Consider the following 23,503-nt stretch of genomic DNA (forward strand, 5'->3'; position numbering starts at 1 on the left):
CAAATATCTCCATGTTTTTTATACTGCTTCCTTTCATAATCTAATTTTGAGGGTTTTTAAATGAAAACAAAGCTTGGAAAAAATAAAAATCCACCGAACGTCTGCTGCTGGGGGCTGTGGTAATGCCAAGCAGCAAAACATTTCTTAGGGGCAGCGGAACCACCCCGATGACCACCAAAGCTGGCTGGTAGGTCTTCAGTGAGCGTTTGAGATTTTCCATAATAATGTCTGAGACAATCACGGGGAAAGAAGATCGGCTCAATCACGACCACTACACACCATGGCAGTGGCAGTCACAGAGTCCACAGCGTCACCTGGCCGGCAGGTGGACTTGGCTGAGCCAAGGCGAAGGATGGTTCTGAGTTAGGGACAGGGGTTATTTTCTTTTTTAAGAGCTTTGTACAGTTTTTCTGTTTATGTTTTTATGTTTTATCCTCTTCAAGTTATTTTTAGTTATTTTCAGCCCATTTCATTTCATTTGATTTCTGCAACAAAACAGTTAGCACGTAACAGCTGCTGTGAGAACAAATATATTTCACACACGCCATCAGCAACACTGGCCTCAAAGCCAGAACTTCAAGGAAAGAGTGTGTCGGTTTCCTCCCATTTCATTCCTGTAGTATCACAGAGCATGAGAACAATGGCTGCGTAACATTTCCATCACATTTTAAACTTCAGGCCAGTGTGGTACATAGCATTTTTTTTTCTACTCAGTGTTCTCAGGATTACTTTAAATAAGTGTGATCCTTGGTTACTGAAAGTAAAAAGTATATAAATACTAATCATATCACTTTATAAGTTCTTACCCAGTTTTTCATATATATAATAAATAATACATACTCCTGACATTAATAAGGACCTTTTGTTCTGCATTATGTGACTTGGAATGAAGAAATAAAATTAGAAATGAACAGTAGCCAACCTGCGCTCTCCTCATGTACGCCAAAGGTTCTTTAAGATGCTCGGGAGGTGCTGCGGGGTGACGAGGCAAAGGGAACCTGGGGACAAAAAGGGGCAGCTAAACACTGTGTGTCACCTTGGTGATGAACTAATTCTCTGTAGCACACGTTACAGTGAAATGCTGAACAGAACACTTGTCAACAGTCACATGCAGTCACACTGGGTGCAGCAGCCCAACACAACTGTGATTTTTATCCCACTAGCACTGCAGTTTTAGATGAGCAAGTTCATTGTTAAACTGCAGAACAATCTGCTTTCACAATTAATTTAAAAATTATTTGGCTCTGTAAATGCTCATGAAATTATCATAACTTAATTTTCATACAGAAATATAACATTTAGAGAAATTTTACAAGGTTGAAAAAATTCACTAACTTATCAACATAGCAACCATTTTCATTTCCCACAATTTCCTTTTCCATATGAATATATATTTCACACAGTTGAAACAATAATATAAATATCCATTGAAATAGCCATGTTTTAATATATAATACATTCACAAATTTAATAAAATTTAAAATTTTTAATGTCTTATGAATTCTTTATTTTCTAAGTAATTTTACATTTTATATTCAAAATGTATTGTTTTTATTAAGAAAACATTTAGCCCTGGCTGGTGTAGCTCAGTGGATTGAGCATGGGCCTGCGAACCACACAATCGCGGTTCGATTCCCAGTCAGGGCACATGCCTGGGTTGCAGGCCAGTTCCCGGTTCCGGTTCCCGGCAGTGGACGCATAAGAGGCAACCATACATTGACATTTCTCTCCCTCTCTCCTTCCCTTCTCCTCTAAAGATAAATAAATATAATTTAAAAAACCTTATTTAAAGAAAACATTTATTTATTCAACAAATTTGGGGGCCATTCTAGGTACTAAGTAAGTGGTATCGATTAAGACAATATCCCCTATTTTCAAAGATGACATTCTAGTAAAGAAAGACAGTAATTATACAAACATGGAATCACATCAGACGGCAGTTAAGTGCCCTGAGAGCCTGAGAGCAGGGTGGTGAGACAGGAGTGACTTGGAAAGGCAGGGAATGCGTCTAGGGAAGGTGAAACCCGAGTAAGCCGAGTGAGAGGAAGAAGCCCACCACACAGAGATCTGGGGAGAACATCCCTGGCAAAGAGAAAGCAAGCATAAGATCCTGAGGTGTAAACATCTGCAATGTTTAAAAATCAGAGAAAGCCAGAATGGTTGAAATATAAGGAGCGAGGCACAGAGTGACAGGAAATCACAAATAAGGTGATAGAAAAGCATGATAGTTCAACATTTACTTAGAGGTTCCAATCTCTCTCACAGAAAAACACAGAACTCCTATTGAAGTCAGTCATAGGACCTGTACCTTCAGCAAAGCAACCATGTTCCAATACTCAAGAAGCACACACTGAATCCTCAAGAAACTCCTCCTTCGAAGCGGGACACCAGCATGTGAAGCGTTAATTAACGACATACCACACTACTTGCCCCTGCCCCAGAACCTACGTGTTAAAGGCTCGAATGTCCATAACAAACATGTCTGGAGTAGAAAGAAGCAACCTGTCCTACCCAATTTTAAAGACAGTTTCACTTTTTATTTCTAGCTTAATTGCTCTTCCCATTGAAATCTACATTCCATGTACCTAAATAAATCACCTTTCTCAAATGAAATAAATGAAAATCTCTAAATACCTCAGTGTTTCTTATGAGCAAGACAGTTTTAAAAACTGCATGTTTCATACTGCTCAGTGTATCATTTGCAAAGGGACATGTGGTTTAGAGTTACGTATCACTCTAAAGTCCTTCCATATGCACAGTAATCGTTTCTAAACTAATAAAGCAGAAACTTCGGATGGAAACTTGAGCGCACTACACATGGAGTGAGGGCTGTCAGACAGGAAGAAAGCACCAGAAACTGCGCACCCGGCTCGACTCCTTCCCTGTCCTGTCCCTAAATCCCCTAGAACACCGCTCAGGGTTTCCTCCCCACTGACACCGTTTTACACAACCAGCATCTCTTGTCTGCACTCATCTGTCAGACACTCGGCCAAGGTCCCCAGCTTGCACACTACTTTCAGCCTGCGTGCCAATCTGCCTGTCAGTCAAGAGCAACGTCTTCCTTCTTCACTCGTGATTGCAATGCCAGTGCCCAGCGCAATGCCTGCCGCAAACCAGATAACCAGTATGTGGCTGAATGAATGAAATGCAAATATGACCATGGCACTACACTGCTTCAAATTCCAAACTGACATCCAAATCCTATTAGGACCCAGTCTACACAGCCTCAGAATGAAGCACATTCCTGCCTATGTATCCAACATCATCCTTCACCTCACCCTTCTGCCCGGCACCATCCAGCCACTCACCTTCTGTCCCTCCAGGGTGCCGCATCCCCACCTCTGAGTCTCTGAGCCTCTGAGCCCACCCTTCCCTTCTGCCTAGCGCACTGCTCTTGTTCTACCTTGGATTCCCAGCGCTGAGTGCAGGGTGGGCACACGACAGAGTCCACAGCTACAAGGGCCAACACTCTAGATCGACATGACAAATAGTGCCACACACTTCAACGCATGCTGGGGCAAGTCCACACAAACAAAAAAGTTAACTGCTGTTGTTCAATGATCTTAATAATATCGATACCATTAAGGAAGTTACATTATGCTTAGAATAATTATTCACAAACAGAAATATCCAAAAGGGGAATGGCAACAATAAAAAGAATGTTGGTAAACTTCAGTTTTCTGAAATAATAACTTACAAGAATTATCTTATTCCCTAATTACACTGAATAAATAAATTTTTAACATAAAATTCTTGGTACTATAAAAACTCTATTTATTATTATTTCTCAGGTAAAACTATAATTTTTAAAAGTATTAACTAATATTAAATGCCATATAAATACTAATGAGAAATATTATGAGTATATACAGCAATACTGTATTCAGTACTTACAAAGTAAATAATAGCTAAAGATAACAAACAGTATTTCAACAGGGGTAGGAAAAACTCACACACTCAGTTCACTATAAACAGCATTCTGAAGTTTCTTTTCCCAACCTGTTTTTAAAAAAATACAACATAGATACATATTAGTTTCAAAAATAGATATACATTACAATTAAATGTATCTCACTAAAACTGTAACATTATATTCATTTGTGAAAGAACTTTATCAACCGCCAATTGCTGTGTAAAGTGTTACTAAGGATCTGGTTCCTATGCATTCATCACATTCCCTGACAGAGGCTGAGGGGCCAAGCTGTCAACGTGATATTTGTTAAGTAGAACTATTGCACCATTTTCTCAAGATGGGAGGAAAAGTTGCTCCTTCTATCGTTAAGTAGCTCAACGAACGCCGAAATCTTTAGCTATCGTCCTGCACTAGGGCTATGAGGGCCGTTCCAAGAGCAGGGAAGGAAACAGTGGGGACTTGGCAAACACAGATCTCGGGTAATCGGTTCACTGCAAACTCCTGAATGACAGCAGTGGATTACAAGGTACCACTAGTCACAGCGGTTATGTTGGCTGCTAAGTACTTGAACTTTTCTGGGTAAGTAAATCACTTAACATCTCAGTTTCCACGTGCAAAGGTTAGAAAGGGAATCTCTCTTGGCTCTAAAAAAAAAGTAAGATTTTCTTTTGTTCATGAAAGGGTAGAAAGAGTAGGGAAAAGAAATATAAAAAGAAAAAGGCACAAAAAAAGTAAAAGACAAGTTGCTTAGTAATCAGAGATATTTCTTCATATATTCAAGATGAATTTTGATCTGGAAGGTAAATAGTACTTAAAACTAATTAATGTAAAGCAGCCATTCCCCCAATGCCCCTAAATTTTTACAGTATTTTATTGAAATGTCTGTAAGTCCTAATTCTTACCAAATAGAAACCTATCCAGCCACTGGTTCACAATTTTGGATGAGGAATTAGATGGCTGGAGATAAAATACTCCCTTCAGATAAAACTATTTCCTTATTTTTGCCTTAAAGAATTAGAGGGAAAAAAGCAACTTACAAACCTGATGTTTTAAAGAATCTCTTAATATCTTCTTTTAATGATTCAAGTTTAATCTCAGGTCTCTGAAGACTGGCCTAATTTTAGAAAGAAAAAGACAGAGGTCAAAAGTAATTCATTAGGGTTGATATTGAATGCTAATCAAAATTTTAGAAGGAGTGTCCCAATGTACATATTTAAAAACTATCTAAAAACTCCCCTTTGAGGTCAGAGCACCTTAGGATTAACTGAACAAGCTCATAAGAGAGAAGACTTTTTCACCTACTCCGAAACAGAGGACCTGTGATAGTACACAGTACACTACAGGCAAAATTCAAAAACTTGTAGCTTATGAATATTAAACATCATCAAGAGTTTTCATCTTTATGCTTATTTAACATCTAGTTTTCTAGCAGAAAAATTATTGGGATTTCATAAGCTCATTCTTTTAATATTATACCCAACATATATACAGCATCTACACCCAATGACCAAAAGCCAGTTGCACCCATGAAATGAGTTTTGGAACAGCATCCTCCTCTTTGGATGGCTGCCCAGTACGAACCTGCATGTGTTATGCGTATTTACAGAAAATGCATAAAACTAGTATTTCACAAATGCCTATTAGTGCCTCTTTCACCTTCAAGTGCAAGCTTTTTATTCTACTGATTTTCATGCTGTCATTCTTACCAAAAATAGTAATTCTCCCATTTATAATGGCTTCAGTTACTTTCAGGTGATCTTTCATCACTTACTCTCCCTATCAAATTCCAGACGCCTACCTCATAAGCCTTTCAAACCTACGAAATAAAAACATCGGTCTTATGTCCCACCGACTACGTTGCTCCTTCTCTCCTATGTTTTAACCCTCACCCTGCAACTGCCACCCACCAGACCCCCTGAGCCATAAATGTCAGTGTTCTCCGTTCCACTATAACTCTTCCAGCACCCAACCCATTTTTGGGGAAACGGCATTAGTAGCAGTCAGCTGCTTTTTTTTTTTAAATCTCCCTAATTTCCACATAAAAACAGGCCAAGCAGCTAGAGAGCAAGACCAAAATCACAAGAAAACATGTCTAACACTTGCTGATAAGCTATTCCCCACAAACCTAAAATACAAGCAGTTGGGGACAACCCCACAGGCACAGGCCTACAGTGGATGGTATTGGCATCTGTGAAGGGAAGCAGAGGCAAAGCCAAGCAGCGAGGTATCTGATATATACAAAACAGAAGAACTCCAAACAGCCAACAAGTGTTCACCAGAACACAGGAAAAGCCAATTTTAGAACAGGGCTGAAACCGAGAGGGCTTCTGCCTAATCCAGGGCAGCAGCCGCAGTCTGCAGAGGCCAGAGCAGTCCAGCAACTACGAATCCTTGGAACTGACCAACCAGGTGCCCTTTCCAGACCAGGCCACATCGAGGAGAAATACAAAGTAACAAAAATGGAGGATGACAGGAAACCAGCTTATCACCCTAAAAACTGGTAAATAAGTCATTTATCTTACCTTTCCTATGGAAACTGTACCACGGGGTAGAAAAGAAGAAATATCTTTTTATTAAAGTATTCTAGCTAGTAACTAAAACAGATATGCTATAATTAGAATATCACTATTTTGCAACCTCTAACGAATTACTAATTCTAGGCATTAAGCACAAACAGCTATTGGCATTGCAAAAGACAAGCAGGCGTTATTCCCCTCTTGATAAAGGAACACTGGCTGCCGATATGCAGCTGGTCTGCGGGTACACTGAGTCTGCTGTCAGCTTGCGAGTTCCACAAAGGACAGCGGAACATGCTAACTTCACTGTGAGTGTGCCATCCGAAAAACCTAGGGTGTGGAAATTATAAAGGTCAAACTACCCCATTCTTCAGTGGATAAATTATAAGGAAAAAGAAAAGAGAGGAAACCTGCAGATTTTTTAAAATTTTACTTTTTAAAATATATTTTATTGATTATGCCATTACAGTTGTCCCATTTCCCCCCTTCATTCCCCTCCACCCTGCACTCTCTCCCTCTCACATTCCCCTCCTTTAGTTCATGTCCATGAGTCTTAAGTTCGTTAGCTTTTACATTTCCCACACTACTCTGGCCCTCCCCCTGTCTATTTTCTACCTACCACCTATGCTACTTATTCTCTATACCCACCCCCAACTCCCCAGTTGCTAACCCTCCATGTGATCTCCATTTCTGTAATTCTGTTCCTGTTCTAGTTGTTTTCTTAGTTTGTGTTTATTTTAGGTGTGGTTGTTAGTAATTGTGAGTTTGCTATCATTTTAGTATACATGTTTTTTATCTTCTTTTTCTTAGATAAGTCCCTTTAATATTTCATAAAATAAGGGCTTGGTGATGATGAACTCCTTCAACTTGATCTTATCTGAGAAACACTTTATCTGCCCTTCCATTCTAAATGAAAGCTTTGCTGGATAGAGTAATCTTGGATGTAGGTCCTTGTCTTTCATGACTTGGAATACTTCTTTCCAGCCCCTTCTTGCCTGTAAGGTCTCTTTTGAGAAATCTGCTGACAGTCTGATGGGAACTCATTTGTAGGTGACTGTCTCCTTATCTCTTGCTGCTTCTAAGATTCTCTCCTTCATTTTTATGTTGGCTAATGTAATTATGATGTGCCTTGGTGTGTTCCTTCTTGGGTCCAACTTCTTTGGGACTCTCTGAGCTTCCTGGACTTCCTGGAAGTCTATTGCCTTTGCCAGACTGGGGAAGTTCTCCTTTATTATTTGTTCAAATACGTTTTCCACTTGCTGCTCTTTCTCTTCCCCTTCTGGTACCCCTATAATTCAGATGTTAGAACATTTAAAAATGTCCTGGAGGTTCCTAAGTCTCTCCTCATTTTTTTAATTCTTGTTTTTTCATTCTACTCTGCTTAAATGTTTCTTTCTTCCTTCTAATCCACTCCACTGATTTGAGTCCCAGTTTTCTTCCCATCACTATTGGTTCCCTGTACATTTCCGTTCATTTCACTTAGTGTAGCCTTCATTTGTTCATCTAGTTTGTGACTAAAATCAACTAGTTCTGTGAGCATCCTGATCACCAGTGTTTTGAACTGTGCATCTGATAGGTTGGCTATCTTTTTGTTGCTTAGAAGTATTGGCTCTGGGGCTTTGAGCTGTTTTTCTGCTTGAGCCATAATATTTTGGTCTGTTCGAGCCTGTTATGTATGAGGAGCAGAGCCTTAGGTGTCCACCAAGGCAGGGCAACCCAAGTTGCTGGGTTGTGACGCTATATGTGGGGGCGGGGTTCATGAGGGGAAAAATGGGGTCTTGCTCCACTCTCTGTTGCACCTCAGTCCCTTCTGCCACTTCCCCCAAACAAACTGGGCCCTTCTGGTGCTGATTCCCGTGTGGGTGGGCTTGTGTGTGTTCTAGGACCCTGTGGGTTTCTCCAATGAACTTTCCTGTGAGGGTGGGAGCCTCTCCCTGCACCTCAACCACAAGGAGTGTTTTCAACCAGTGTTTTGAGGCTGTATTTCCCGGCACTAGGACCCCGGGTTGCTCCATCTGTCTCACTCCCCAGTTACTGCATGCGAATGTGGGGCAATGTGGGACCGCTGCCCAGTCAGCCAGCCACCTTGCGCACGGTGCCCGCTTCTCAATCGCCACCTTACTGGGTCTGCCAGCCATCATGTTCCTGCCCAGGGTCTGCCTGGTGCCGTCTTGCGCACCTATGCGCCCAGTGTCACCACTTCCTGTGCCTCGACTCATCTTCGCTTGTCTGCCCAACTCCGCCCCACACACCCTACTCTTTAGTCACGGTGAACTCTATTCCCTGATTCCCCAACTTATCAAGTATGTTGAAGGGCCCAGGCTTTTGTTCCTGTTGTTTCCTCAGATGTGAATGCTCCCTCGCCACCTCCGCAAGCTCCTGCTAGTTTCCAAGTCATCCTTCAAACGTCACCGCTTTCCCCACCCGCTTCCTATCACCCGCAAAGACAGTGCACTCTGCTCCTCTGTAGCACTTACCAGGTTGTACTGTCCTGTTCAACTTGCCCATTTGTCCTTCTGACTGTTACCTTCAAAGGCAAAGACTGCGTCTTCTTCACTTCTTGGCCTTAATTGCTGCTTGACAAAATTATATTGACCAAACCATAGTATATCCTTTTTAGCAGATTTCCTCCCAAATAAACAAAGACTCTACAAAAATTACCTTTAACTAAAGAGACTGTTTTCTACGCTATTATTTCTAGGATTTTAAAAACTGCAAAATGCTGTTTATTATTCAAAGGCACCATGGCAAAAGGAAGCAGGTTTTCTTTTACTAATCCTGTATTTGGAGATGACTCAGAGGTAGCACAATTTAAAGAACTTCAAGAGAGAAATTGGTTATTACTTCTAAACATTTTCAATACTTCCAAGCTGCTATGCCTCCTAGATACACTTTTTAAATTTTTAAAAAAGATTTTATTTCTTTATTTTTAGAGAGAGGGGCAGGGAGGGAGAAGGAAAGGGAGAGAAACAATGATCAGTTGCCTCTTGAGCACCCCACCCAGGGACCAAACCCACAACCCAAGCTTGTGCCCCAACCTGGAATTGAACTGGTGACATTCGCTTTGCAGCACGACACCCAACAAAGTGAGCCACGCCAGTAAGGGCTCAATATACTTTCTTATATCAAAGGCAAACCACATGAACTAATCACCTCAACTGATCATAAAAATCTTGAGAAACTAGAAAATAAAGACAAGACAGTGGCAGGAGGACACACGGCAGCTCCCAAACCGATTCAGCAGCTCATTGCCATTTTCAAGCAGAACCTGAGACTCCCAGGAAGCCCAGCGTGTAAAACACACGGAGAGTGGCGTTTCTAGACAATGAGAACAGCAAGTCTTTTTCCATCACGTAGGGTATGATTAACATTAAAAAGGCACAGCTTTATTCTTATGTAGCCTCAATACACATTTTTTGTATTTTGTTTTGATTGCTCAATATAAAGAAAAATCCTGATTCCCAGAGATAAGTGTCTGCATGTTTAGGAGCCGCCCTGGCAGTCTAGGCACGCCCCACAGTTGAAGTATTGTGGGAAATCAAAAGACAGTGGTTGAAAGTTTTTATTCTGAAAACAAATCACTAAAATTATTTATGATATATCAAAAAATCAGACAAAAAGCTTCTGATAGTCGGAACCACTAAAACTATGGCGTTCCTAGGACACCATGCATTACCGGCTCACTGGTCCCACACCTTGGCGGCACACCACGCACGATGGGGGTTCGTGCGGCGCAGCTGCGCCTGCGCTCTGCTTGGCCAGCGGCCAGCACCACGTGCGCGCTGCAGCAGCGGCCTCCCTTATACTGTGTACCCTGGAGGGACGTGTGCAAGCTCAAGTATTCTGAAAGACCAGTGCAGAACTACGTCCTTTCTCATTGATGACACATTTTAAGTGTGTCATCACTTACAAAGATAAAGGAGCATGGAAGAAGAGTGTTCCCCACTCCCCCGGGTCTACCCGGAAACAAGTTAATTTGGAAGCACCCCAGTGGACTATGAAGTATTTGATATAACAATGCATTTGAAAGAGTGTTGTTTCTTATCAAGTATCTTTAAATGAACAGAACATTTCCAGAATCCTTGATATAACAGAGTACAGTTTATAAACCACTTGGGACTAAAGGAGAGTGGGATTTCGTATTGGAAGACCTGGCACCATCTCTCAGTCTTACATATTATCTCAGTCGAGTCACTTAAACTCCCTGCATCTCAATTTTCTCTTTTTATCTTATAGGGAAGCTAACAACTAAACTAGGTTATTTTGAGACTCAAATAGAAAACTTTTCAACGTTATTTTTAGGCTGTGAAATCCAGTGTAAGTTAAAGTTGTGTTAAAAGAACAAGATATGCCTGGATGGCGATGGGGTCAATGTAAAAGGTTGGTAGGGAAGGAGCCAGTGGAGGTAGAGGTTTTTAAAATACCTACAACAGTGAAGCCCTCTTTTAAACAAACTGCCTGTAGCTCATTATAAGAGCTGGCAAAGAATATGATCAGAAACACGACCTAGCGAGGGGTGCAGCACACATTCCTAGCCATGGCCCTGTGTGCACCCCTCCTTCACCCACTTACATATGTTGACATGTCTGACATCCCCCACCACTCCGAGCTCTAAAAACATATGGCTGTCGTCACCCCTGCCCTTTCCACATGTGCACACACACAAATCTGTCCAGTTTCTTTCTACCTCCACCAGAACAGTCTCAAACCAAAGTACTGGCCACTGGCCATCTTAAACTTCTACACTTAGCAAGTGCAGGAAACTAGAGAAGCAAAGTGGCTGAAGTCACAGCTGGGTCAAAGAAGCTGAGAGGTAAACTGAGGTTAAATATTCCATGAAGTACAAACAGGGACATAAGAAGGTCTACAAAAAGGTTTCTAAGGGTCTTTTAACTCCCTCTAGGAGGTTCCATCCTCTCTATTTGTTACTATGTGCCACTATGCTAATCCTGGACTTCCTCTCTCTATGCCTGGAGAATCACAGAATTTCAGGGTTAGAAGAGACTATGGAGTTCCTCGAAGTCAACGATTTACTGACTCTCCTCTCCATGTGGCTTTCTAGCTCTGACCTAGACACTCTAAGCTACCTTTCCAGCTTACAAACTCACTACATCTCTGCCTTAGCCAACTCCATCCTTGAACTACTCTGTAAGAAAATTCTTGCCTTGCACAGGCGGCTCGGTCAGTTGGAGCCACTGTGCCATACATCAAAGCCCCCTGGCTGCGGGGTCCACCCACAGTCAGGGCACATACCTAGGCTGCAGGTGTGATCCCCAATCAGGGCTCGTAAGGGAGGGAACCAGTTGATGCTTCTCTGTTTCTTTCTCTCTTGAGCTAAAATGGACTCCCCTTAACATCAGCCACCATCACCCCAACCCCACCCCAAGGTCACAGAAAATAAGCCAAATTCCTTTCCTGTGAGACTCCTAAAAATATTCAAACATGGCTTTCCTAAAGCTTCCCTTCTCAAGGTCACCTATATTTCCAGGTTCCCTAAGTTTGCTTCATGTGACAGATTCTCCTTATTGCTCCACTCTTCCTTGAGCAAAGTCCCGTCCGACTTGTCCCTACTGTAGTTGCCTCCCTGCTCAGCTCTGTGCCTCACTCATCCTACTAGACCACTGATCGTCAAACATTTAAGTCCCAGCATCTTCTGAAACATTATTAAGCATCTAAGAGTGCTTTTGTTTATGTAGATTATATCCATTGATCTTTATAGCATTAGAAATTAAAACAGAACAATTAAAGATGTTGGCTTATTAGTATAGCAGTCCCTCAAAAAAAATAAAAATTGAATCATCATCTGACTCAGCAATTCTCATTCTGGGCACATACTCAACAGAACTGAAAGCAGGGACCTGAACAAATTTGTATACTCATCCTAATAACAGCATTATTTACAATCGCTAAAATAGGGAAGCAATCCAAATGTCCACAGACTAATGAAGGGGTAAACAAAACTAGTACGTACATACAATGGGATCCTATTCAGCCTTTAGAAAGAAAGGAGATTCCAACACACCTAAAACATGAATGAACCTTCAGGACATTATAAGTAAAATAAGCCAGTCAAAGAAAAACAAATATAGCAGGTCATCAAAAAATATCATCATTCTACGCATTTCATTATAACACAGATGAGATGCCATAGGGCTCTTGTTTATGTCAATTAGTATAAAACTGGTTTCATTATACGTCATTTCACTCAAAGTCACAGAACCTGATCCATGATGGTAAGTGAGGACTTACTGTACTGTACATTGATTCCACTTACATTAAGGCACCTAGAAGAGTCAAACTCACAGAGACAGGGAGCAGATGGTGGAGGCCGGGCCCTGTGGGGATGCGGAGTGGGGCGTTACTGTTCAGTGGGTGCAGAGTTTCCGTCTGCGAGGATGAAAGAGTCCTGCAGCTGGGGGGGGAGGGGGCGCGACCACGTGTGTGTATTGCACTTAATGCCACTGAACCGCACACACAAAAGTGGTTAACATGATAAATCTTACGTATATTTTACCACAATAAAGATTTAACTCTTTAAAAATAACAATGCAAACCCATTTATTATTTATTAGCATAAATATTTTTATTTAAAACAACTGCATTTTCAGAAAGAAAAAATTAATGAGAAAAAGAGACACTGTCTTAATTTTTGAAAACCTGATGTTTAGTGGAACAAAAAACAGCTGGGTTCTTCAACCTGCTGTAATGTTCCATGGATGTTGTTTGATTGACGCCTGTGGGAAAAACTGGTGTCACACAGATGTGTCCCTGGAGGAGAGAAGGGTGCGCAGCACGTTTTCCCGATAATGCAGACCCCCTCGGAGAGCACACCAAAACTGGACAGGCAGCTGCCTCCTGAGGATCTGCTGCAAAGCTGAATCCGAATGTCGATGCATTTTTTATGTTTTGTTACACAAACATGTATTTACCTACATTCCCTTTTGAATTGATCTTCTATCTATAAATGGTCTTGTAACATTAAGTGCTAATCATTTCAAATCTACTAAGTGATGCAGTGGACATATTTCATTAAACAATATGAGAAAGTAACACTTGGTGGCACCCCCATCGTTAGCACCAAAGAGTCTTTAAGCATTGGAAAACCATCGAGTCCACAGTGGTGGACACGACTTTACAAAATCTGATTTGTATTTAAAGTTTAAATTGTACTCATCATTGGCAACACATAATGCTTTTCCCTGAAGTGAGGCTCACTTTGCTCGTTTTAAGGAAAATATCTACCAAATCCCTAAACAATAGTTTGTCAATCACTCTTTCAAGTAAAAACAGCATTTCATTAAAAAAAAAAAAAAAAAGCAGTTCCACTTGTAATTCACTCAATGTGTTAGGGGAAAGCTTTCCCCTTGATAATGGTCTCATTTCAATACACAGCAGAAATGCCTCCTGCACACTTCCATTTCCTCAAACAGAACACTAAAAAGTGTGTTGTCCAGACATCAGACTGAAGTAAATAGCCGTTTGCTGTCCCACTGAGAGCACCCAAGTGAACCCGGCTCCGCTAACGCACGTGTGGCTGGTGACGAGGGCAGGGACTGCGGCGCAGTCGGTGCCCATTCCCTGGTGTGTGCCGAGGCACCTGCACTTGAACCCACTGCCACTGCTCTTTCCCATGAGCACAAATGTCAGCACAATAAAACTTTATCTTTAAAAACAGCATCACTGTATTATACATCATACACATTATTACTGCATTATATAAAATAGTTTTAACCTGCGTTCCAGTGACCCACAGATCATACTTTGAGAATCACTGCACTAGACTACAGGACAGGTGTCTTCCTGAGGACAAGTGTCCTTCGTCTCTGTACCCCAGACCCAGCGCAAAAGCTGTCCCGTAGTCAGTTCTTCATAAACACGTTTGCAATGAACACATCTGCACTACAGATTCCTCAGATCTATACCTGCAAAATCAGACGGAGAACAAAGAACGGCTGAGACACTGTCCTTCTTCTCTGGAATTTTTAGTCTGGAAAATAGCCAATACGAAAAACCAATTCCACTCTAAAAAAGAAAATGTTACAACAGAGGTATGATCCGTAGAGAAAGGGGCAATTATTCTAACTGAAGAAACGGGAAAATGGAGCGAAGGCTTACGGGCCCAGCGCACAAAGGCAAGGGGACGCTCCTGCTCGCCGGCAGCGTGCACAGCACTAGCGTGTGGGAGGGATGAAGGGAAGGGAGCCGAAGAGTCTCCTCTCATTCCTAAAAGCCACCTTCACATCCTCACCCTCCTCAAAACGCCTCAGTGACCCCACTCACCGCCTACAGAACAAAGGCAAGTTCGCCCTGGCACTGACAATCCTGTAAAACTCTAGTTCCACAAGGCCTATGTAATCTCTCTCCAGGAGAGCCCTACCCCCGAAACCTGCTCAGCCTCCTCACTCTTCCTACCTGGGCATTCACTGCCACCTTCCCACCTTGAATGCTACCCAAGCCTTCCCCATCCCCAGCCATTTCCTTTCAGTATATTTCTACTTTAGTGTATGCCTTTTCATTTGCCTTCGTCTTTCAATAATTAACTGAACACCGCCTGTGTGTCAGTTGTTGGATACAAAAGAAAAAGAAAACAGCGCCCGCCTTACTTTCAAGGAACTCACAACATACGGAGAAACACACACACACAAAACTAAGAGGTAAGTATAATTTAAAAAAAAAGATATGATACCCGTTGTCACACGAATCCCCAGACATTCTTTTATCACCCACATAACTGCTTGGACTTGATCTATTTTCTGTCCAGCACCTATCACCACCACAGAACAGAGGCTCATTAAAACATGTTGAATTGGGTATCCCCATTGCTTCCTAGTACTCTCGGTTCTTTCTAAAACTGTTGGCTAGATTCGTCTCTGTAACCCTAGCAGTCCTGGTAGACACGCACTGCAGCCAAGAATGAGTTGGAGTTTCCAGCTGGAAATGTTGGCTCTGTGCAAGCTGACCATGCCTTCTACTCTGTCTGTGTGGCGTGGCGGGAGCCCTGCTCCGGTTTCTCTCACCTGAAGCAGATCCCTCACTGGTTTTCTCGTGCTGACGTCCCAAGCTGACCCGCCTCTCTGGAGGACTGGCTGTTTTATCCCTGCTTACTCCACATCTTTATTTCCTAGTCTCTTTTCATAACATACTTCATGCCCGAAACAGTCTTCAGTTCACATTTACTAATCAATTTTTCCCTCTCATTTTAACTTGGCCTTACCTAATTATTTCAACAAGAATCTTACATGAACTCCTCTAAGTCACTCAGTGCTGAAATAGAGTATGAAGAGATATACTTACACAGAGCAAACCCCCATTTTAATAGGTATCTTATCCCTCCAGTCCATACATTCTATCAAGACAAGAGGTTCCTTATTTTGAAATCCTATGCACCATTTTCCACTTCTTCACTGTCTTACTTCCCAGAATTAAGGGGCATGACCACAGCCAAGGCAGGTACGGGTAAGGACAGTATCGCTCCCTGGTTCACAGCAAACTCAGTAGGAGCCCCTGGATTATTCATCTACATACCAGCTGCAGTAGTGCAGTCAGGAGCGTTCCCTAGTAATGTGCCAGATCCCACCCGAGAGAGAGAGAAACGGAAAAACCCCAGACAATACTAAGCTCTAATCATGGCACAGGCTTTTCAATACCCGTATATGTTCTATCTACCCATGCCTTACACAAAATGTATTCCGTTAAAAATCTCTTTAATTAAAGCCATTTAAATTTTATTTTTCCTAAAATAAATAATAAATGAAGGTCAGTTTCTTTTCTCCTTCTTATGGTCTCTGAATTCTCTATACGCAGTACGTATTCTGGTAACAATGACTACAAAACAATATCTGAGACACAGCCTCCTAAGTCTGTTAGGAAAGAGCGCCGGCCTGAGGCGCTCTGGGTTCCAGGCTGACGCGACACCCATCGTTTACGTGACTTCTTCTCTCTCTGAAGCCTATCTTCTTTCAGGTTCCTTCCTTTCACAATTCTATTATTTATAATAACAATCTTAGCAAAAAGACTTATTAAATACTTAATGGAATGGAAATAACATTTGAGGTTTCACCACAACATCCATTTTTAATACAAATAATGCATGATACAGAGTAATGATGTTGAGCCGGTCTAGACACCAAATTTGGATTTAGGCTATTATTCTGATGTCCAGAGGATGAGTGAGCAAACGCAATTTGAAGATGCAGGGTGACTTCATAACAAAGTAACTCAGGAAACTTAGAAAGAACCCCTTTCTAGAAACACAAAATTCCATGTCATCACATTAATATCTTAAATAATTAAACTTCAATATATAAAATGATACATTAAAAGAGTCCCCATTTAATCATAATACTAAAAGAGAATCACTAGTAGGGAAGAAGTCTAAAACTCATTTATACTGGCTTAGAAATGTTTTGTGTGATTTCATTTTTCTAATTCAGTTCGACCACAGTCCTCTAGCGCTCTCTGAGTAAACACAAACAGATGAAATGTAGGCAGTCCAGAAAATGCTGGTACAGGAGAATACCCTCTAAATTGAAATTTTAAAGGCATGTAACAAATACAGCCAGTTGTTTAAAAGTACATTATCACAGCTGACAGTAAAGTTGCCTTTTAAGAGTTGGCCAATAATGGATATAAACTAAGGCAAAGTGATCACATTTTTTCAAGTCCAAGATTGCATTACTTTAAAAAAATCTATAGTAATATTTTATGAATCTATAACATTATAGGTCTGTTACTTTATTGTTCTAAAGAACCAATCAAATACATGTCTTATAGTGTCCCACGTAATCACCCCCTTACCCTGCTTTATCTTTCTATTTCCTTGCCCTACTTTTTATTACATCAGAGCAATAAACTGTTGGACTTTACAGGTACAGATACATAATCCTTTATTTGAAATTCCAAAACCCAGAAAGTTTGAAAACCAAAGTTTTGTGTAACTGCATTGGTGGCAAAATCTGTCCTGACTTGAACTCTTTTGAAGGCAAAATCTGAACTGACCTGAATTGACATGGGATTATTTATAGTCCTTATTTTTTTACATTGAGTGTGAAAATTCATACATTTTGCTACATAAATGTTAATGTGTAAAATTACTGGGTGTGGCAAGATCTCGATAGGGACATTAAATACCACACAGAATATGCATAAATTACCTTTCTAAAATTTGGGGAAAAATCTGAAATCAAAACATATCCGGCCCCAGAGTTTGGATAAGGGATTGTGGACATGTACTTATCTGTAATATATCAGCTCTTCAGGAGGGCCCTACTTCATCCCAGTCACTGTTGTATGCACTGGGCCTAGGGTTGTGCCCAATACATACTAGGTACTCTCAAAACTCCACACTAAGAAAACACCCACATTAAAAAGGGGCAAAAGACCCAAACAGATATCTCACCAAAGAAGACATACAGAGGGCTAATAAGCACATGAAAAGATGCTTAGTATCATATGTCGTTAAGACACTACAAATCAAGCCCTGGCTGGTATAACTCAGTGGATTGAGCGTGGGCCTGCAAACCAAAAAATCATGGTTCGATTCCCAGTCAGGGCATGTGCCTGGGGTGAAGGCCAGTTCCCAGCAGGGGACGCATGAGAGGCAACCATACATTGATATTTCTCTCCCTCTCTCCTTCCCTTCCCCTCTAAAGATAAATAAATAAATAAACAAATAAGAAACTACAAATCGAAGCAAAAGTGAGATATTACAACATACTCATTAGAGTGGCTAACACCTAAAACCCCAAGCGCTGGTGCACAGCAGAAACTCTCATTGATGCAGCCACACTGGGAACAGGTTGTCAGTGTCTAACAAAAGGTGTCCACACAAAAGACTGGGGGCAGAGCAAGGAACGGCAGGCGGCACAGGTGTTCAAGGGACAGGCTGCAGCTGCAGAAGAGCACACACCTCAGCACCCGCCCAAACTCGCCTCTCGCAAGAGGGAGAGGCACACACAAAAGTTAACTGAAAATGGGTCACAGATCCAAATGTAGACGCTAAAACTATAAAACTTCCAGAACAAAAGAGTTAGGAAAAGATTCTTAGGGCATTAAAAAGCACAAATCATAAAAGAAGAAATTGATTTAAAATGTGTGTCACCAAAATGAACATTTTTTGCTATCTGAAAGACCCAGTTAGGAAAATGGAAAGATAAGCCACAGACTGGGAGAAAATATCTGTAAGATGAATATCTGATAAAGGACCTGTGTCTTTTATATAAAGAATCCTTACAACTCAACAATAAGAGAATAACATAATTTTCTTAAATGGGCAAAGAATTTGAACACACTACTTCAACAAAGAAAATATAAACATGGTAAGGTACTCGATATCATTAGTCATTAGGGAAATGCAATTAAAATCACAATGAAACATCATTACTTTCCAACCAGAACAATATAACTAACAGATAAAAACTAATTAATAATAAAATGACATCAGAGACTTCAATTCAAGATGGCAGCACAGGTAAACATGGCTTACCTCCTTGCACAACCACATCAAAATTAGAACTAAACTGCAGAACCACCCCATTATTCAGAACTTCCAGAAACAGAGTGAATAGAATTTCTACAACCGCAGAATTAAAGTAGAAACCACATGGAGACTGGCAGGAGGGGCAGGGACACAGAACAGGCTGGTGCCATAGCCGCATGTGGCAGATAAAAATTGGGAGGGTATATCGAGAACGAGGGGGCCCAGACCCACAGCAGGCCCCCTGCCAGGGCTCCAGTGCCTTGAAGATAAATCCCCATAACTTCTGGCTATGAAAACCATGGGGACCTAGGGCTGTGAAAGACAAACTCCTAGAGTCCCAGACAGTTCCTGTTAAAGGGCCCAAGCACAGACTTGGACTCACTCCCTCTGAGCTCCAGCATGGGAGCAGATTAAAAGGCACCAGAGGCATATGGGGAAGACCTGAAGTGTCTGGCATCAGGGCAAGAGCTGGGGGGGGACAGCTTTCTCCCAGAGAGAAGTGCTGGCAGGCGCCATTTTCCCTTTCCTGGGCCCTCGCCCAACAGAGTAGCCAGGTGGGTGCCCTATCTGAGACTCTATCAACTTGGTCCACACTGTTTGCCCCACACTGGTGATTCCCCGAGGCTCTGCCTCACCAAACTTCCGGATGCACCCAACCTGTTTCCAGAGGCTTTTCCACACAAATGACTTCCCTTGGTTCATGCGTCAGATTTCCCTAAACTTCTCTCAAACATGTAGCATGTGTCCTCAATGCACCCTGTTCCTATGGGTAAGCGGCCCCAGGCCCGGCACTAGCAGCAGATGGCCTTGGTTCACAGCTTGGACTCACTTGGGCACCTCCAAACCCAGCACAAGTAGCAGCCAACTGCAGATCACTTTGTACTTTATGTTGGGTGGCCCCGGTCAGAACACAGGTAGTGGCTGATCTTGGCCTGCACCTTCTGGGAGGCCCCAGTGGGGCTAGTGGACAGCTACAGACCATGTTGGAACACTACCACCCAACCACCTCCACAAGTGACTTACTCACAAGGCAGATCAGTGGGCACCAGCACCCTGCTGAAGTCCTGCTCTGTGGACTGGGCCCCTGCACAGCTGATCTTCTACAGTGGTCAGAGGTTGGTGGTCAGTGGTCACAGCCAGTCCTTCCAGCTGATCAGCCTGGGTAAATCTCTCCCATTGACCTATCAACAGCAATCATGGCTCAACTACAAAAGGAGGGTGTACACAGCTTACATGGCAGGCACACCTCAAGTACCCAGCTTGGGTAATAGGGGAGGCTGTGCCACTGGACTCTACAGGACACTTACTACATTAGGCCACTCTTCCAAGCCAGGGAGTCATAGAAACTCTACCTAATACATAGAAACAAAAACAGGGAGGTGGCCAAAATGAGGAGACAAAGAACAGAACGGAAAGAACAGAACAAAACTACCAAAAAAGAACCAAACTAAATGGAGACAGACAGTCTACTAGATCAGAGTTCAAAACAATCTACTAGATGCTTAGTTGAAAATACTGGTTATAAGGATGCTCCATAAACTTAGATGAACTTAGTGAAAATTTCAACCACATACAAAAAAGGACATGGAAACCATAAAGAAGAACAAATCAGAAATAAAAACTACAATAACAGAAAAGAAGAAGTTACAGATGAAGAAGATTAAGGGATTTGGAAGATAGGAAGCAAAAACCACACAATCGGAACAGCAAGAATAAAAAAGAATCCAAGAAATAATCACAGCACACGCACCTCTGGTACAACTTCAAGTACACCAATATTCACACCGTAGTGGTGCCAGAAGGAGAAGAGAAAGAGCAAGATATTGAAAACCTATTTGGGAAACTAATGACAAAAAAACTTTCTAACCTGTTAAAGGAAATGGACACACAAGTCCAGGAATCCCAGGAATCCCAGGAATCCCAGGAATTTCAGGTATCCCAGGAATCCCAGGAACCCCAAACAAGATAAACCCAAAGAGACCCACACCAAGACACACCATAATTAAAGACGAGGGAATCTTAAAAGCAGCACAGAAAAGCAGTTAGTTACCTACACAGGAGTTCCAAAAAGACTGTCAGCTAGGCTAGAAGAGATTGGCAAGAATATTCAAAGTGATGAAAAGCAAGGAGGTACAACCAAGATTAGCCTACCCAGAAAAACTATTGTTTAGAATCAAAGGACAGATAAAGAGCTTCCCAGACAAGAAAATGTTATGTAGGAGTTCTGCATCACTAACATAAAATGTTAAAGCACCTTCTTTAAGAAGAAGAATACAAAAAATATGAACAATAACAAGGCAATAAATACATATCTATCAATAATTGAATCTAAAAACCAAAATTGCCAAGCAATTAACAGAAAGAAATATAGAGAATATTTTCATGGTTGCGATGATTACCATATGGGAAGTGGAGTCAGAGGTATGGGTGAAAAAGGTAAGGGGATTATGAAGTACAAATTCATAGTTACAGAATAGTCACAGAGATGTAAAGTATAGCATAGGGAATATTGTAGCCAAAGAACATACATGCATGACCCATGGACATGGACAATGCTATGGGGATTACTTGAGAGAGTCGGAGTGGAGGGTGGCGAAAGGGAAAAAAATTGGGACAATGGTAAGAGCATAAACAATAAAATATAGTTTAAGTTTAAAAAAGAAAAACGTACAGCAAATAAACTGCCATCAAGTACTAGGAAAGATGGGAAGCAACTGACATTTTCATAATTGCTGGTGGAAATGCAAAATGCTACAGACGCTTTGGAAAAGTTTGTCAGATTCTTACAGAATTAGGCATGCACTTATTGCACAACTCAGTAATTCTAATCCCAGGTCTTTGTCCCTGAGAGGGGAAAACAAATATTCAAACAAAAACCTATACCAGAATGTATATATCAGCCTTACTCATAATCTCTATAACTGGAAACAACCTATAACTTTATGCCCAGCGTCCAAGAAATGGATAAACAATTCACGGTCTACCTAAACAATGACCCAAACAAAGAAGTATTACTCAGCAATAAAAAAAAAAAGACAGAACTCATATGGGAACCAGACTTCCGGGGTCACCACTTGGTAAGATATAGTGAACAATACAAATATCTAACACTATGTTGTACACCCGATACTAATATAACATTGTATGTCAACTGTCACTGACAAAAAAAAATTAAATTTACATACTGTGTAATTCCATTTACATGACAGTCACACATACACACAAAAAGAAAATATCTCTTGACGAGTCTCTGCATTAAAGAACCTAGCACATTAGAAAATACTCAAAAAATGCTGGGTGGACATATAGAGGATGAATTATCTCGCAGGGAGGGCAGAGTGCAAGGCGGCTGATACTAAAGCAAAGAGGCACCTGGGAGTCCAAACCCATGAACAGAACAGAAAAAGTGAGGGGAAACGCGTGGTTCAAACTACCTCCGCCGATTCCAGCAGCTTAAAAATGTAGACCCTGTAAAGGGCTATAATACGAATAAACCGCTGTAGCGTTTCTCTGGCCTCAAGAAAGGCATGATGCGCCCCACCCTTCTTCAAAAATCTATCACCCCGTGTGCGAGGCTGAGCAAGCGGACCTGGAAAGAGGGTGTTCCGCGAACCGGAGCGGAGAGCGAGAGGCCAGAGGCGGGCTCTAGCTGAGGTCAGCGGGGTGCCAGAGGAGACCGGAGGCATCGCCGCAGCCCTGCCCACCCCACCCCTTCCACTCGGCCTCACTTACCCAGGCCTGCCGTTCCAACTGAGAGTACAAATTGGAGCCCTTGAGTTTCTGGACTATCTGAGCGATAATGAGAGACAAATCGGACTCCTCCTGCAACATTTCCCCTGCCCTAGCCCGCCAAGGGGCGGGGACAGGCCGCCGGCACCGAGAGAAGGGCTACAGGGTCCCACTTAGGGCTAGAGACACTTCTCCCGGACCCTATTATGCTGGGACTCCTCTTGTAGGCGTTACCAGGCAACTGCCTGGCAGTGTGTCCGTTCCTCTCTGGTCCCCTCCGCACCGATGGTCCCAGCACCTGCGTTCCGAGAGCGGAAAACGACCTGAGAGCGAGCAGATTTTCATTGCATTGTTCCTGCTTAGTCTGTGGTTGAAAGGCAAGAAGAGGAGCTCTTTCAGCTTAACCAAGTTGTTAGAGGAAGTATTTACTTATCGTTTTTCTGGGAAGTATTGGCAATTCGAGGATGACTGAGACAGCGTCCCAGTCTTCAAGGAATATACCATTTAGATTCCTCTTCTTCCATGTATTTATTTATTCAGCCACTTATTCAGAATTCATTCAGCTTTCAATTTATCGAACATTTGCATACAGGAAACTATGGACACACAAAGGTGAATGAAACATGGCTCTTGCCTTCAAGGAAACGTTAAAGATTTTTAGGAGAACTGGAAGTAATGGATTTAACTGATTGAACGACACTCCCAAAGGCAACTAGAAAAAGGCCCATGGAATAATACACACATGAGAATAATCTTGCTAAAATAATCAAGAATTTATTTCAATTGTGTTTATGCATATGTTTTAAGCAAAGCAAAGATAGGGTTCCAAAAGAACAGACCAAGATAGCTAAAAAAAAAAAGAAAAAG

The 23,503-nt window shown here is 41.8% G+C and overlaps 1 protein-coding gene across 6 annotated transcripts in view; it reads right to left on the reverse strand.

Annotated features, from left to right (window-relative positions):
- The window catches only part of TBC1D19 (TBC1 domain family member 19), a 113,641-nt gene extending 90,757 nt beyond the window's left edge, over nucleotides 1-22,884 (reverse strand). For 2 of the 6 annotated variants that reach the window (XM_037044742.1, XM_037044735.1), the window contains exons 1-4: nucleotides 22,640-22,884; nucleotides 4,955-5,027; nucleotides 3,954-3,999; nucleotides 923-998 (exon numbers count right to left, since the gene is read on the reverse strand). In XM_037044742.1, coding sequence (XP_036900637.1) covers nucleotides 923-998; nucleotides 3,954-3,999; nucleotides 4,955-5,027; nucleotides 22,640-22,738 — 294 coding nt within the window. In that variant the 5' untranslated portion in view covers nucleotides 22,739-22,884. Of the gene's footprint in view, nucleotides 1-922; nucleotides 999-3,894; nucleotides 3,922-3,953; nucleotides 4,000-4,950; nucleotides 5,028-22,639 lie in introns of those variants that run through there. The other 4 variants (XM_037044728.1, XM_037044745.1, XM_037044748.1 and 1 more) reach the window with 4 other exon arrangements.
- Nucleotides 22,885-23,503: the final 619 nt, after the last annotated feature.

This window comes from Sturnira hondurensis, unplaced genomic scaffold (assembly GCF_014824575.4).
Source record: "Sturnira hondurensis isolate 20B ecotype Veracruz unplaced genomic scaffold, ASM1482457v3 Scaffold0000780, whole genome shotgun sequence".
NCBI lineage: Eukaryota > Metazoa > Chordata > Mammalia > Chiroptera > Phyllostomidae > Sturnira > Sturnira hondurensis.